The sequence below is a fragment of the Dendrobates tinctorius genome, unplaced genomic scaffold (assembly GCF_039654945.1).
Source record: "Dendrobates tinctorius isolate UK_male_01 unplaced genomic scaffold, ASM3965494v1 ptg000035l, whole genome shotgun sequence".
Taxonomy (NCBI): Eukaryota; Metazoa; Chordata; class Amphibia; order Anura; family Dendrobatidae; genus Dendrobates; species Dendrobates tinctorius.
This window is the reverse complement of record NW_027361703.1, coordinates 67,038,301-67,055,404: the sequence shown is the minus strand read 5'-3', so window position 1 is coordinate 67,055,404 and position 17,104 is coordinate 67,038,301. Positions and strand designations below refer to the sequence as shown.

At 45.4% G+C, this 17,104-nt stretch overlaps 1 protein-coding gene across 1 annotated transcript; it reads right to left on the bottom strand.

Annotated features, from left to right (window-relative positions):
• Nucleotides 1–15,045: 15,045 nt before the first annotated feature.
• On the bottom strand, nt 15,046–16,841 carry CCDC71L (coiled-coil domain containing 71 like). The gene has a single exon (XM_073573584.1). The coding sequence runs from the start codon at nt 16,662–16,664 to the stop codon at nt 16,041–16,043; it is 624 nt and encodes a 207-aa protein (XP_073429685.1). The 5' UTR covers nt 16,665–16,841; the 3' UTR covers nt 15,046–16,040.
• Between the last annotated feature and the right edge of the window lie 263 nt (nt 16,842–17,104).

Below are 17,104 nucleotides of genomic sequence, written 5' to 3'. Positions count from 1 at the left end.
TCCCGGAGTCGTTGACACTGGCATTTTACGTGTACTATTTAATGAAGCTGTCAGATGAGGACCAGTGAGGCGTCGATTTCTCAAACTACAGACTCTAATGTACTTGTCTTGTTGCTCAGTTGTGCAGTGGGGCCTCCCTCTTTCTACTCTGGTTAGAGCCTGTTTATGCTCTCCTCTGAAGGTAGTACACACAGTTGTAGGAAATCTCCAGTTTCTTGGTAATTTCTCGCATGGAGTAGCCTTAATTTTTAAGAACAAGAATAGACTGTCGAGTTTCACATGAAAGTTCTTTTTTTTGGCCATTTTGAGAGTTTAATGGAACCAACACATGTAATGCTCCAGATTCTCAACTAGCTCAAAGAAAGGTCAGGTTTATAGCTTCTCTAATCAGCCAAACTGTTTTCAGCTGTGCTAACATACTTGCACAAGGGTTTTCAAGGGTATTCTAACCATCCATTAGCCTTCTTACACAGTTAGCAAACACAAAGTACCATAACAACACTGGAGTGATGGTTGTTGGAAATGGGCCTCTATACACCTATGAAGATATTGCATTACAAACCAGACGTTTGCAGCTAGAATAGTCATTTACCACATTAACAATGTATAGAGTGTATTTCTGAATCATTTAATGTTAGCTTCATTGGAAAAAAAGAGCTTTTTTTCAAAATTAAGGAAATTTCTAAGTGACCCTAAACTTTTGAACGGTAGTGTGTATATATATATATACATATATATATATGTGTATATATATATATATATACACACACACACACACATACACACATTTATCCGGTAGCGTCACTGAGGCTGCGCAGACTCCCTGCCTGACCCGCGGTGAACTTGACAGCGTTGGAAAATTTTCAGAAAATTTCCCACGCTAATGAGTTCATGTTCGGTCAGGCGGGGAGGCTGCACAGGCAGCTTTTCAATCATTCCACAGTGGTTTACAGCTAGGGCCATAGCATTAGTACCACTCCCGGTTGTAAACTATTTAACCCCTTGAGATGGATTGCGGCGTGGGACATGATTGAACAGCGGATAGGTATAGGATATTGTTGCTTTTTTATTTTTTACAGGAGAACAAGGGCTTCGATTGGATTGGGAGTTTAATAAAGATGTCAGAAATGTGTGTTTAATTATTTCATTAAAAGACTTTATTATTAATTTGTGGAGGGGTTAACCCTTACATACTATTGGATTAATAATGGATAGGTGTTTTATTGACATCTCTCCATTATTAACCAGGCTTAATGTCACCTTACAATAGCAAGGTAACATTAACCCTTATTACCCCATATGCCACCTCTACAGGGCAATGGGAATGAGAGAGGCTAAGTGCCGGAATAGGCGCATCTTATAGATGTGCCTTTTCAGGGGTGGCTGGGGGCAGATGTTTTTAGCCGGGGGGGGCAATAACCATGGCCCCTCCCTAGGCTATTAATATCTGCCCTCAGTCACTGGCTTTCCCTCTCTGGCAGAGAAAATTGCGCGGGAGCCAACACCAGTTTTTTCCGCAACTTAATTCTTTAATTTAACACCTACAGCTCCTAATTTTTACACACACACTAATAACATTATTAGTTAGGGACATATATAAATCAAACTGATATGCAATTGTTTACTGTATGTAAACTGTATGTAAACCATGTCTCCTATCCTGTCGGCTTCTGCAATGACAAAAGCCGACAAATGAATTAGCACCTATTCTACTATGTATCGCTCTATGAAATATAAATATATATGTGTGTGTCACTGACACATATATATATATATAAATCAAGAAAAAAGGGCAGCACTACCAAAATAATACAGCAGGTGCAAAACCTATTCAGCAGTGTCCAAACAGCCAAAATGACAAAAGGAAAAAAAATAGGCAGCACTCAAATTAAATGTGAAAAAAGTGGATACTTTACTGATCTTCAGATGGCAACGTTTCAACGGTGACCCGTCTTTGCCAAGCTTGCTGAGCTGCGATGGTCGCAAAATGTTTGATGAACCGCCTATAATAACCAACGATCCCTAAAAAAGCTCCAACCTGTTTTTTGGTTACCGGTCGTGGTCGTGGCCAATTTTGAATAGCGTCCACTTTATTGGCTTGAGGCTTCACGACGCCTCTCCCTAGGCTATATCCCAGATAGCAAGCCTCTTCCAATCCCAACGTACATTTCTTGGGATTGGCAGTCAACCCAGCTGTTTTTAGGGAGTCTAAGTCTACTTTTGACAAATGCGTGTCCCAGTCATCGCTAAAGATAATGATGTCGTCCAAGTACGCGGATGCATACTGGCCATGGGGTTTTAGGACAATATCCATTAGACGTTGGAAGGTGAGGGGAATCTGCCAATAACCTTTTGTTAAGTCAATAGTGGATATGTACCTGGCCGAACCCAGTCTCTCTATTAGTTCATCGACTCTTGGCATCGAATTTCGATACTTCATTTACTTTCCGAAAATCGTTACAAAATCGGATAGTCCCATCGGGTTTGGGCACCAGTACGATAGGGCTAGCCCAATCACTCCGGGACTCCTCAATGACCCCGAGCTCTAACATCTTCACTTCCCGGGCAATGGCTTGTCTCTGAGCCTCTGGAATTCGATATGGTTTTAGCCGTACCCGCGCCTGTGGATCAGTAACAATGTCATGTTTAATTAGGTGAGTCCGGCCAGGAAGTTCCGAGAAAATATCTGCGTTCCTCTGTATGAACTCCTTGGTCTCTCGTTTTTGGCTTTCGGATAGCGTGTCTGCAATACCCACTTCTGGCGGAGCTACCTGGGGGTCCTTTACCTTAGAAGGTGGTGCCCCGCGAGGCTCATCCTCAAGGGCAGTGTCATGTCGGACGCTATTCACACCACAGCGTCCGGCAGGCAGAGGTAGTTCCACCTCCGTCCACTATAGCCTCAGTGGCGCCGGCTTGAGTTTCTCAGGCTATCGGGGGTTAATCTAGCTGAAGATCAGGTTGGATGTTTGGTCACGCCCACGGTCTTTAAATAGTCGTGCTGGCCTATGGGCGTCGCCGATTATAGCTTGTGTGTCATACCAAGTGGTTCCGGTCTGGAGTGGAGGTGTTGGAGAGAGAGAGAGAGATTCATATCTGGTGTCGTATGATCCATTGTTACCTTCTCGCCTTCCCATATTTGTGTTTTGTTGTACCCTGTTCACATTACTGTATAGTCCTGTGTGTATGCGGCGCGGTGCAGTTTAAGTTCTCCCTGTCTGTCTTTATTGTTTGGGGCTTTGGTGGTTTGTCTCCTCACTGGGTGGAGGGTGGAGGGTTAAGCTTAGGGCTGAGCAGGAGATAAGGAAAGGGTGGAGGCTCAGGCATTTGCACCATCAGCAAAAACCCTGGGTTGAGGGTCAGACAGGGTTTCCCCTAGTTAAAGGGACATCACAGGGGCCCCGGGTATTTCTGCCTTAGTTGACCTAAGCCCCGCGTGACAGGCAGCTCCTGCCACCAGACTCTCCCTGTCCCGCCAGGCCTTAAGCAAGTTTATGTGGTATATTTGTTCGGGCTTTCTCTTGTCTGGTTGGTGTATCTTATAATTTACTTCACCTATTCGTTCCAGCACTTCGTATGGTCCCTGCCATTTCGCAAGAAATTTATTCTCTACGGTAGGCACCAATACCAACACCCTATCCCCGGGTTGAAAGACTCGTGTTTTTGCCGCTCGGTTGTATACCGTGCTTTGGGCATGTTGTGCTCGCTCTAAACACTCTTTAACTATTGGCATAACTGCTGCAATTCGGTCCTGCATAAGTGTTATGTGTTCAATTACACTGCGATAAGGAGTCACCTCTTGTTCCCAAGTCTCCTTGGCAATATCTAACAGGCCTCTAGGACACCGCCCATAAACCAACTCAAAAGGTGAAAAGCCTGTGGAGGATTGGGGTACCTCACATATAGCGAACAGGAGGTATGGTAGTAGGGCATCCCAATCTCTCCCGTCCTTATCCACCACCCTTTTCAACATTCCCTTTAAGGTTTTGTTAAAGCGCTCCACCAAACCGTCAGTCTGAGGGTGATATACTGAGGTACGCAAATGGGAGATTTTTAGTAGTTTACATAAATCCTTAAGTATACGAATCATAAAGGGGGTCCCTTGATCCGTCAGTATTTCTTTCGGAATGCCGGTGCGGGAAAACATATTAACCAACTCCTTTGATATTGATTTCGCATTGGCATTCCGTAAGGGCACTGCTTCTGGATAACGTGTGGCGTAATCCAATACTACCAAAATGTACTGATGACCCCTGGCAGATTTATCTAATGGACCGACTATATCCATTGCTATCCTCTCGAAGGGCACCTCTATTATTGGTAAGGGCACTAAGGGGCTTCTAAAATGTGACATAGGTGCGGTTAATTGACACGTAGGACATGACCGACAGTACTGGGTCACGTCTCCCACTAGACCCAGCCAAAAGAAACGTTGCAGAATACGGTGTTTTGTCTTTTCTACCGCCAGGTGTCCTCCCAAGGGATGTTTATGTGCCAACTCCAAAACTACCTGGCGAAAGGACTTAGGTACCACTAGTTGTTCTACCACCACCCCTCGCACCTTGTCTATGTGATACAACATATCCTGCTGCACCGCCACGTGTGGGAACTCGTTTTGAGCCCCTGGGTACAATGGTCTTCCCTCTGAGACCTTTATGTTTTCCCACGCCCTTGCTAGAGTAGGATCCTGGTGCTGAGCGGTCCCGAACTTACCACGGGCCACCTCAAGATCAGGCATTTCTAAAACATCCTCTAGCTGGTCTGCCTCGCCTGCATACACAGCCAGAGGAGAGTCCGCAGATTCTAGAACTTCCTCTGAGATGGGTTCTCCGTCGTCTTGCTGCAATGGTTCAGGGGCTAGCTCCGGAGTACCGTCTTCAACTAGAGGGTTCATGCCACTTTTGAAGTTCCACAAGTCCCAAAATAAGGGAAAGTCTCTCCCCAGGATTACACTGTGTCCCATAGACTTTATGACTGCCGCCTGATGTCTTTTGGTCCCTACTGGCGTGGCAAGAGTAACCCAGGCAGTGGGGTAGTTCTTAGTATCCCCATGGATGCAACTAATGCCCACGGTTAAGTTCGTTAGGGCTCTAGAGTCCATCAAACTGGCATGTACCAAAGTTACTTGACTGCCGGAATCCAAGACGGCATTCACACTATAACCGTCAACCTCGACGTGGCACACGTGTTGTTCATTTCCCGTGAGGGTCTCCGCCACACAGACTGACTGCACATATAACGAAAGACGCCTCATAGCGTTACTGTCCAGCAGCCACAGTTGCCCGCATTCAAAACACCATTTGTGGGGATAGATAGCTCAGCTGGGATCTTTGCTTTGGCACAAGCGTGTGGCTATGAAGTCACTTCAGCAGACTAGCAAGTTCCACATGAATATGGACACGGAATATTTATTGTGCACACTTGTTATTCAATGTTACACATGCCAAACATGAAATAAAACATCTAAGGCCGTCTGGCCACTAACTAACAATAGCAGGCTAACTACAAAATAAACCTATATAACAGCAAACAAGTCCATGTAATCTGTGTCAGCTCCCAGCTCCGCAGACGAGAGAGACTGAGAGATCCCAGCTCCTCCTGATTATAAATGAATATATAATGAAACGGGGAGAAATATACCTGTTTTCTAGTACCTCTCCCCTTGGCACCTCACAATATATATATATATATATATATATATATATATATACACACACATACTAGAAATAGGCCCAATGCTATTGCATCAGGAGTGCTGTGAAATTAACATCTGTGTATGCTTAGTGGTGCTAACAGGAGTAGCGGACATGTCTCACACACCGTTTGCGCTTTCCAACATATCTGTTCTGCGCGCAGTTTGTAGCTTAACAAAAGGTAGACTCTTTAAGTGTTCAAAAGAAGGTCATTATAAGTGCTAGAAAAGTGCCATGCAATATAATTAATAAAGGTGACTAGAAGACTATCATAAACAGCCCTTATTGCAGCCTATCCCTAAAGAAACACAGTGTACAGCAACACACCAAAATATAGGAAACATTGGCAGAAAGTACCTGAAACGGTTGGTGTGGATTTCTGTGGTGAGATGCGGCCGTTTCACCAAAAGGCTTCTTAAAATTGGGGCAGAGCGGTGGCTTTGGCTGCCGGTTAGGTTTATATGTGAATCATAGAATCATAGAATCGTAGAGTTGGAAGGGACCTCCTGGGCCATCTGGTCCAACCCCCTGCTCAAAGCAGGATTCGCTAAATCATCCCAGTCAGATGTCTGTCCAGCCTCTGTTTGAAGACTTCCATTGAAGGAGAAGTCACCACTTCTCGTGGCAGCCTGTTCCACTCATTGATCACTCTAACTGTCAAAAAGTTTTTTCTAATATCTAATCTGTGTCTCCTTCCATTCAGTTTCATCCCATTGCTTCTAGTCTTTCCTTGTGCAAATGAGAATAAAGTTGATCCTTCTACAATGTGACAGCCCTTTAGATATTTGTAGACAGCTATTAAGTCTCCTCTCAGTCTTCTCTTTTTCAAACTAAACATTCCCAAATCCTGCAACCTTTCCTCATAAGACAGGGTTTGCAGACCGGTCACCATTCTGGTCGCTCTTTTCTGAACTTGCTCCAGTTTGTTGATGTCTTTTTTAAAATGTGGCGCCCAAAACTGGACACAATATTCCATATGAGGTCTGACCAAAGAGGAGTAGAGGGAAATAATGACTTCACGTGATCTAGACTGTATGCTTCTGTTAATACATCCTAGAATTGCATTTGCCTTTTTTGCTGCTGCATCACATTGTTGACTCATATTCTGTCTGTGATCTATTAGTATACCCAAGTCTTTTTCACATGTGCTGTCACTTAGCCCTATTCCTCCCATTCTGTATATGCTTTTTTCATTTTTATTGCCCAGATGTAGTACTTTGCATTTCTCCCTGTTAAAAACCATTCTGTTAGTTGCTGCCCACTGCTCCAGTTTATTTATGTCTTTTTGAATCCTCTCTCTCTTCTCTAGTATTAGCTATCCCTCCTAGCTTTGTGTCATCAGCAAATTTAATCAGTTTACCCTCAATTCCTTCATCTAAATCGTTGATAAAGATGTTGAACAATACAGGGCCCAGGACAGAGCCCTGTGGTACCCCACTTGAGACATTCTTCCAACTGGATGTGCAGCCATTTACGACCACTCTTTGGGGCCGATCACTAAGCCAGTTATGAATCCACCTAACAGTTGCCTTGTCCATTCCATACTTAGTCATTTTTTCAATAACGATTGTATGAGAGACTTTGTCAAATGCTTTGCTGAAGTCAAGATATACTATATCTACAGCATTTCCTTGATCCACCCAATCAGTGATTCCGTCATAGAACGAAATTAAGTTAGTCTGACATGACTTATTAGTTACAAACCCATGCTGACTCTGTTTAATCACTTCATTCTTATCCAGGTACTGACATACATGTTGTTTAATAATTTGTTCAAAGATCTTTCCTGGTATAGAAGTCAGACTCACCGGCCTATAGTTGCCTGGGTCCACCTTCTTCCCCTTTTTGAAGATAGGAACAACATTTGCTCTTCTCCAGTCTTCTGGCACTTCTCCTGTTCTCCAAGAATTTTCAAAGATTATGGAGAGGGGTTCAAAAATTTCTTCTGCTATCTCCTTCAGTACTCTGGGGTGTAATTCATCTGGACCTGGAGACTTGAATTCATTTAGGTTAGCTAAGTGTTTCCTCACTATCTTTCTGTTTATAGATATCCTGGATTCTTCTATTCCCTTAATAGGACAGTGAAGAACAGTTGATGTTACATTTCCTTTCTGAGAGAAAACAGATGCAAAATAGGAATTTAAAAGTTCAGCCTTCTCAACATCCTGTCTTACCATTTCATCATTTTCATCCTGTAAAAATCCTATAGCATCTTTGACTTTTCTTTTACTTTTGACATATCCCCAAAATCCTTTATTATTGCTTTTGACATCTCTTGCAAGCCTCAATTCATTTTCAGCTTTAGAATAATCTGATTTGTGCCCTGCAGGTTCTGCAGACAGCATTATATTCTTCTTTAGATATGCCTCCCTCTTTCCATTTTATAAACATTTTTTTCTTCCTTTTTAGCATGTGCTTAAGTTCTGTGTTCATCCATCCTGGTTTCCTTAAATGCTTCCTATTCTTCCCTCTTTTCAGAATTGTTAACAACTGTGCTTTGAGAATTTCATTTTTCAAGATTTCCCATCCTTCCTGGACATTTTTGTCTTTAAGGATATCCAGCCATTGGATCCCTCCAATTCTCTTTCTGAATCCTTTAAAATCTGCCTTTCTGAAATCTAACCTTGACGTCTGAGTCTTCACAGGTCTTCCGCCTCTAGTTATCCAAAATTCTAAAATAGCATGGTCGCTACCTCCTAGGGTCCCAGCAAGAGAGGATCAGAATTTCCTTGACCTGTTAGTTTTGCCTGAGAGAGATTCCCAACAAATGTCTGGATAGTTGAAATCTCCCATGACAACTATGTCATATTTTTTGGAGAACTTGGCCATTTGATGCATAAAGAGTTCATCCATATCTTCAGCTTGCACAGGCAGCCTGTAGTAAATGCCTACAATGGTGTCCTTTCCATTGTTCTGTCCTTGTATTCTTACCCAAACAGTTTCCACAGAACTCCCAGTCTCTGAAGCTTCAATCTCTGTGCAGATATACGCGTTTCTAACATACAATGCGAGAAAAGGAAAGTGGTAGGAAAGTGCCAGGTGGAAGTAGGGGGCGGGTGATGTGGGTGGATGTATCCGTGGCGTAGTCATGGTGCATAACACCGGAAATGTGCTCACCAAGTCCAAAGGGACTTCCGGTCCGGCGCCCCGTGACAAGCAGTGGAACGCACTGCCTGTCACGTGTGTGGCGCCTTCCGGAGGTCATAGGGAGCTGTCAATCCGGCACATGCGTACCAGAACTGTGCCTGTGCAAGTGACATGCACATCACCACTATTCCCGCACATGCATAGTAACGACGCGGCTGTTACTGCACCTGCGTGGGAATAGCGGAGACGTGTATGTCACTTGCGCAGGAGCTCAAGTGATACTGCCGCGGTGCCTTATGGGATTCGGGGACTACAGCCGACGGCGTTTATGTTTATATATATACGGAATATACACACACACACCTATTCTATGTGTATACATGTATTCCATCTTTTGTATTATAACCTGTCAGTGTGATTTTAGCCGCATATTAATTGCCAGCTTTTCAAAGGACACAGATGCTTTAAATCGGACAGCACTCGCATGGTGCGAGTGCTGTTCGATTTTTTTCTCGCACCCATTGACTTGCATTGGCGAGTCTCGTCCGAGAATCGCAGCAATACGCAGCATGCTGCGATTTTTTTCTCAGTCCGATTTCGGCTGAGAAAAAACTTGCAAATGAGATGTCATCTATTGAATAACACTGGTCTGAGTGCAATCCGATTTTTTTTTATCGGATTGCACCCATCCGTATTTCTCGCGAGTATGAGCCCTAAGGGAACACACCATCACCGCCAAATGTGCACCAATGGACGAATGCAAAGGACAAATCAGGAATTTAGGATAATCAACAAAGGAAGAAAACCAAAGACATGTCCAATAATTCAATATATGAAAATATTTATTAAGGCTATGTGCACACGTAGTTTTTTGGGTGTGCGGATTTTGGAGAGAAAACCTCAGATAAATCCGCAGGACAAAAGTCCTGCGGCTTATCTGCGGTTTTACACCTCATAATGGATGAGGTGTAAAACTGCAGCGTTTCTGCATCAAACAATTGACATGCTGCGGATTGTAAACCGCGGAAAAATCCGCAGCATGTGCACTGCTTTTTTTTTCCATTGAAAATAAAGGTACTGTACAACGCAGCAGAATCTGCTGCGTTTCCGCAGAGCCAAAACCGCTGTGGAAACGCAGCAGATTTCACTACGTGTGCACATAAAGTAAGGTGGGACAAATACCAGAAAGGGGGCACAACACAAGGGACAACATTGATTGCAAAATAATATAGAAGTAAGGCGGTAAAATAATAAATATTTGAAGATATTTTACAAAATCACAATGGTCAGAATGCCAAATGTATATGCGGCTACATGAGGTAAAAATTGCAATAAAAAAGATATAGCAGTGTGCGAATATGAGGTATCATGTATAGAATAAAGTGCAGGTGCAAACAGATCCAGGGGGCTAAGGCAAAGCAGCAACCTAAAAGTTAGGTAAATAATAAATACATACCGTACATACTTGAGTATAAGCCGACCCAAGTATAAGTCGAGGAACCTAATTTTGCCACGGAAAACTGGGTAAGCTTATTGACTCGAGTATAAGCCGGGTATGCATTGTCCCCTTATCCCTGTCCTGCTATGCGTGGCTCCCCCCGTCCTGGTATGTGGCTCCCCCATTTTGTTCCGCTATGTGTGGCTCCTCCGTTCTGTCCTGGTATGTGGCTCCCGTTTTGTCCTGCTATGTGTGGCTCCTCTGTTCTGTCCTGGTATGTGGCTCCCCTGTTGTATGCATAGCTCACCCTCCTCGCACCATCGCTGCATCTCCGTTGTCCTGGCGCTCCATGCCTACGGGAGTGGAGACGCGAGCATATTCATTACCTTAATGAGCGGGGCCATGTGACCGCTGAGCACAGGGGAAGAGCAGCTGGCAACAGGACGGAGATGCAGGGACGGTGCGAGGGCCGGCTCCTGCTACCCCTCCCCCGCTGGCTTTTTGGACAATGACTCGTATATAAGCTGAGGGGGGCATTTTCAGCACAATAAAAATGTGCTGAAAATCTCAGCTTATACATGAGTATATACAGTATATAAGTGCTGCTGACTTAAATAAGTCCAATGAATTGCCTTATTTAAAATCAGCATGTATGTCTTTATTATTTACCTATCTTTTAGGTTGCTGCTTTGTCTTAGCCCCCTGGATGTTTGCACCTGCACTTTATTCTATACATGATACCTCATATTTGCACACTGCTATATCTTTTTATTGCAATTTTTACCTCATGTAGCGGCATTTACGTTTGGCATTCTGACCATTGTAGTTTTATAACATATCTTGGATTATTTATTATTTTACCGCCTTAGGCTAGTTTCACACTAGCGTTCTCGGGCGCAGCGCCGACGCTTAGCTCCGCCCCCTGGCCGCGCACAAAAATGCGCTATTTTGCATTTTTGTGCGTTGAGCGCAGCGCCAGCAAAATCAGACCAGCGCACGGTCAGCGTACCCAACGCTAAATATACGGTATGCCGATCGCACGCGATCCTAGGAGGAGCTGACCGGAGGTGGCGTGGCCGGGGGTGGAGCTAAGCAGCAGCCCTGCGCTGCACCCGAGAACGCTAGTGTGAAACTAGCCTTACTGCTATATTATTTTGCAATCAATGTAGTCCCTTGTGTTGTGTCCCCTTTCTGGTATTTGTCCCCCCACCCCACCTTACTTTGTTGTATAACTCTTGATAAATATTTTCATACATTGAATTATTGGACACGTCTCCGGTTTTCTTCCTTTGTTGATCATCAGCACCTGAAACAAGCATCACTGCTAACTGCAGTCTCTGTCCCTGATGACACTTCCTATGAGAATCCCAGCATGCACTGGGATTCTCCAACAAAGTGTCATCAAAGAGAAAGTAGGGGGAAAAAAATAGAATAGCACTTAGAATAGTTAAAGGGAATCTGTCACCCCTTTTTTGAGATATCATATAATGATATCATTCAATTGTGTGTCACATAAGGATTCTCTTAGTACTTTTGCTTCCCCCTGACCCCGCACCTTTCATGCATAAATACCTTTTTATATTGGTTCAGATGTATGTAAACTGCCACGGTCCGGTCCGATGGGTGGGGCTTATTCACCTGCCCCCCCCCGTCTTGTTCTACACAAGAAGAAATGCGTAGAACAAGACAGGGAGGGGGGGGGGAGAGCAGGTGAATAAGCCCATCGGACCGGACCGTGGCAGTTTACATACATCTGAACCGATATAAAAAAGGTATTTATGCATGAAAGGTGCTGGGTCAGGGGGAAGCAAAAGTACTAAGGCCTCTTTCACACTTCAGTTTTTTTACAATCAGTCACAATCCGCCAGGTTTTTAAAAAAAACGGATCCTCAATTTTCTTTTGAGGATCCGTTTTTTTTCCCCATTGACTTCCATTATTGGCGGATTGCCATCCGTTTTTTTTGCGGATCCGCCAAAAGTTCCTGTCCGTTACCATCCTCAAAGATTTCAAAACGGAGCTTGCAACGTTTTTTTCTGTGGCGGATCCTCCAGACACTCATTTAACCCAAAATTCTTTCTGGGTGCCGGACAAAAAAAAAAAAAAAATTCTCTCTCTCGGCTGCGATTCCTTTAAAATTGGTCATTTGTCGGATCCATCAAAAAAAAAAAAAACGGACGGGTGCCATCCGTTGTCATCAGTACTAAAACAGATCCGCCATCCGTCCTTTTGGCGGATTATGACTGATGCAAAAAACTGAAGTGTGAAAGAGGCCTAAGAGAATCCTTATGCGACACACAATTGAATATCATTATATGATATCTCAAAAAAGGGGTGACAGATTCCCTTTAAGGAATTTTTAATGCAAGTAGGTATATTAGAAATTAGGTTACAGCACTAATTAAACAGATTATCAGCTGAAGAACTGTGGCCCCAACCACTTTTGTTATAGTTGTGGGTTGTGGTATTGGGCTTCATAGTAACTTTCAAAAAAGTTTGCAATGTGGGATAAACATCTAGGCTCCAATTCATTAATATATACCAGGATTTTGGTGTACAACATTAATCACTACAGATTTACTCAATTTGCAAATGACACAAACATGCTGCAACTTTTGGCATTTACACAAAAGTCCCAGCAAGCTATGCAATATTGCGGAGCATGGGCAAGAACTCTAGAGTACATTTCTGTGGATGACGATAGGCCAGTTAAGAGTTGTCAGGCCTTTAGTCTACAAGCACTATGTGACTGGACATTTGTGAATCCACACAACATGAAGTCAGATTCACTGATGCCGGGCACATGACTGCAAGTACACGATTTGCATATATACAGTCATGTACTGACTAGACATGCATTGCCTCACCCAATACAAATGAATTAAGCAAGGCCAGACACATCTAGTCAGAATGTGGCTGGGAGCATGCAAATCGTACCGTTGCAGTCACAGAGAATCCTCACAGTGCGCAGTGTGCACCCTGAGAATTGACAAGACTGCAGTCACTTACAGACTTGTATGCCAAGGTTGCACAACCACTTTAAAGGGAAACAGAAAAATCGATATTTAACCCAATAAATGCTGGTTAATCGCATTACGAACAAGCTTGGCGCTTGCGCATAGTCGAACGCTATTGGGGGGGAATGAACTCTAGTGCCCCTGGCAGCATTCAGCTTTCAATCATAGGGGTAGCATCGGTTCTGTTACCATTCTGAGTATACCAGAGCGGTGGCTGTAACCGCACCCCCGGACCCTGAGTGAACTAACACCCTCCCTTAGATCAGGGGTCCCCAACTCCAGTCCTCAAGGCCCACCGACAGATCAGGTTTTCAGGATTTCCTTTGTATTGCACAGGTGAAGCAATTATCACCTGAGCAATAAGGAAATACTGAAAACATGATCTGTTGGTGGGCCTTGAGGACTGGAGTTGGGGAACCCTGCCTTAGATTGTAAGCTGAATGCCACCAGGGGAAGTAAAGTTCACTTTCTGCTGACAGTGTTAAGATGCAGGTAGTTTAATTTGCTATTAACCCCATACCTGCAGGATAATAGCTTTTTTTTTTTTTTTTTTTTTTTTTTAAGTGACAGGTTCGTTTTAAAAGGAGTTGGCCACTACTAGGACAACCCCTTCATAAACTAAATGTTTGAACCCAATAAAATAAAACCTATACTCTCCTCCCTTGCTGGCTGTGTTCCAGCAGTGTCAGCGCTCGGGAGTCCCGGGGCTGTGATGTGGTGGAAGAACACATGATGCCCAACCCGAATCAGCGCTGGCGTCTCTGTGTCCGTCTTCGAGCAAACTGAACACGAAGGGGAAGCCTGGTCTGCAGCTGATCCCTGGTTTCTCCTTCATGTTCAGTTTGTCTGAAGGCAGAGACAATGATGCCAGTGCTAACTGGGCACCAGTGTCACAACACCGCTTCGCAGCCACAAGGAGAGCAAGTGCCGACACGCAGGAATGGCGCCGGAGGGGAGAAAAGGCTTTATTATTTTAATAGGGGCATTTAGTTTAAGAGGTTTTTCTAGTAGTGGCCAACCCCCTTAAAGGGATCCGGTCCTCAGACTTCATTCATTAGGAGATACAAGCCACTTAAAGGGAATATATCACCTCATTTTTGCCCCATCAGATGCGGCCACCGCCATCAGGGGCTTATCTATAGCATTCTGTAATGCTGCAGATAAGCCCCCGATGAAGCCTGAAATAGAAGAAAAACGAGTTAAGATTCTACTCACCGGGGGTTTCACGGTCCGGCGCCTCCTCCTTACGTGGCTCCTGCGCAGGCGTACTATATCTGCCCTATTGAGGGCAGAGAAAAGCTGTGCAGTGCACAGGCGCCAAACCTCTGACCTTTCCCGGTGTCTGCGCACTGCAGTACTATGCTCTGCCCTCAATAGGGCAGATATAGTACACCTGCGCAGGAGCTGAGGCAAAAGTAAGGAGGACGCATCGCTATAAAATGGGAGGCGCCGGACCGTGACACCCCCCCGGTGAGTATAATCTAACTCGTTTTTCTTATCTTTCAGGTTACAATGGGGGCTTATCTACAGCATTACAGAATGCTGTAGATAAGCCCCCGATTGCCGTGGCCGCATCTCATATCGGAAAAATGAGGTGACAGATTCCCTTTAATGTATTGGGTGCATCATGCTCAAGTGAGCCCTTCACGACGGTTGTGCACAATGCCACTATTAATGAATGGCCCTGTCAGAATACAGTAGCGTAATGACAAAACCACGAGCCACGATGAGGTTTTTGCACTTGCTCCCCCCCTTTGCTCTAACCAATCATATTAATGAGTATAACTAACCAGCACTGCAAACATTAAAGAGTCGTTTTTACTGTGATAGGCAGCCGCTTTATTTGCCTACATTAGTTTTTATACATCTGGTCCTCTGTGGCACAGGTACAGAAGGCAAGATCCTTGGGGTTGGGGAAGGAGCGGCACAGAGGCAGATTGTGTCCAATGCTAACAATATTCAGTCATTATTTAAAAAGTAGAAATGAAACTGTAGAAGAGATCCAGAAGAGATCAGGCAGTGAACAGTCAAAGCACCAGTAACATCCGACAATGAGACACTTCTTGTGCCATGTGGAAGTCGCCATGTGGGTTTGTAGAAAGGCACATATATCTGTAACAGGTGGCACCATCCGTAAGGTTACGACCCAGAGTATGAGTTCTGTGAGCACCAGTCACATTAATTATGGAAAATAATAAAAAATAAATATCCTTCCTCAGAAGTGTTTTGTATTTTTTACAAAAAGTAACTATACTGTATCTTGCACCAATGCCACTAAAAGTCCATGACCACACGACTACAGCTATCCCGGCCCTGTGCCATGGAAAACATGGACTTAAGATTGTTCATCAGGCTTGGCACATGTCAGCAGTCACATGGAGGGACCTTGGCACATGTCAGCAATCACAGGAGGGACCGGACGCTTGTCAGGTCCCTGCAATTCAAAAAATAAACTACATGTTTGCATAAGAGGGCATCCAGCCTGGCACAGTCCTGAACCCTCCAGACACTTTCAAAATACTTGGCAAATCTAAAGAAAAGAAGTAAAATCATCAACAAGTCTTTGGATCAGGGATTGAGGTAGTTGCCGATGAGCACACACAGGCCACTCCAGTCCATTACAAGGAAACCTGTTGCCATCCAGATCTGGCAAGAGATCAGCACAGGAAGAATGTGGGATCTGCCCTACAGGAATCGAGTCCAGACGTGGTGGATCCCGGGATCGCCTCTTCTAGTAGTAATCTTACAGTAAAGTGCAGTGAGACGAGGGATCCTGGAGACATGTAAACAGCCACAGTCCAGCGCGGCGCTCAGGGCGACACCAGCGGGAAGCGGCGGATCCGCACCACCGGCTGGAGGTTCACCTGCAGGATCTGCTGCGCCCGGCGGCAGGCAGCGGCCACCTTCGCCTGGCAGGACACGTCCCGGACCCGTATGCTGGGGAAGCGGGTGAGCTTGGGGACCGCCGCTCTCCAGATCTCCTCCAGCGACCTGCCCAGGAGCCCCGGGATCTCGCTCGGGCTGGGGCTGCTGCACACGCTGCTGCTGGTGCTGCTGGCTCCGGACTCCTCGCTGGCCGCCGCCGTGTCCTGCAGCCGCCGCCGCTTCCTGCAGCCCAGCCGCCCGCCTCTCCTCCTCCTCTTCACCGGCGGCTTCTTGGACTGGGCGGCCGGCTGCTCCTTGGCTTTCCTGCGGGAGATCTGGCTGGGGTCCGGCACCACGGCGCGGCACGAAGAGTAGCCGTACACGTCCTTGCTCCGGAGGATGACCGGGGAGAAGTCCCGCTTCAGGCTGCACAGGAAGTTCCACAGCTCCGTGTCCGAGCTCATGAAATGCTTCGACTCCGGCACGAAGATCTCCAAGGCGTCTTCTAACGGCTTCATGCCGGCGAACACCAGCTGTGACCGGGAGTACACAACTTTCTCGTCTTCCATGGCTCCCGCCGTCTTTGTCTGTCCCGGGCTCGGGCAGGCAAACAGTTAAATTTATCGCCACAAAAAAAAAAAAAAACTTAACTGCTGCCAAAGCTTTCTGAAGCGCCCCCCTTCTGGCCGCCTGGTTTAACGCAGGGCGCTCCAATACCAAACGGAAACAAAATGGCTGCTCTCAGCCGCCGCTACCGTTGGCTATATAGCTGCTTCTTTGAAATACGACATACCCCATGCCCGCCCACTTACAGGGATCCTGTCTGACGATTGGCTAGCCGCAGCATAGTGGTATCCGCATTGGTTAGCGCATACAAGTGGGAGGGGCTTTAGCGGGCGTGGAGGGGGGTGCTCAAAGTGAAGTAATTTACGTCGAACCCGAGCCGTCTCGTCACGTCGGCCATGTTACCTCCCCGCTGGAGCGTGTTACTTTGTTTCACGCTGTTTCT

Bases quoted from the DNA above. Each gene is read 5' to 3' on its own strand.
- CCDC71L (XM_073573584.1), bottom strand. From the start codon at position 16,664: ATGGAAGACGAGAAAGTTGTGTACTCCCGGTCACAGCTGGTGTTCGCC.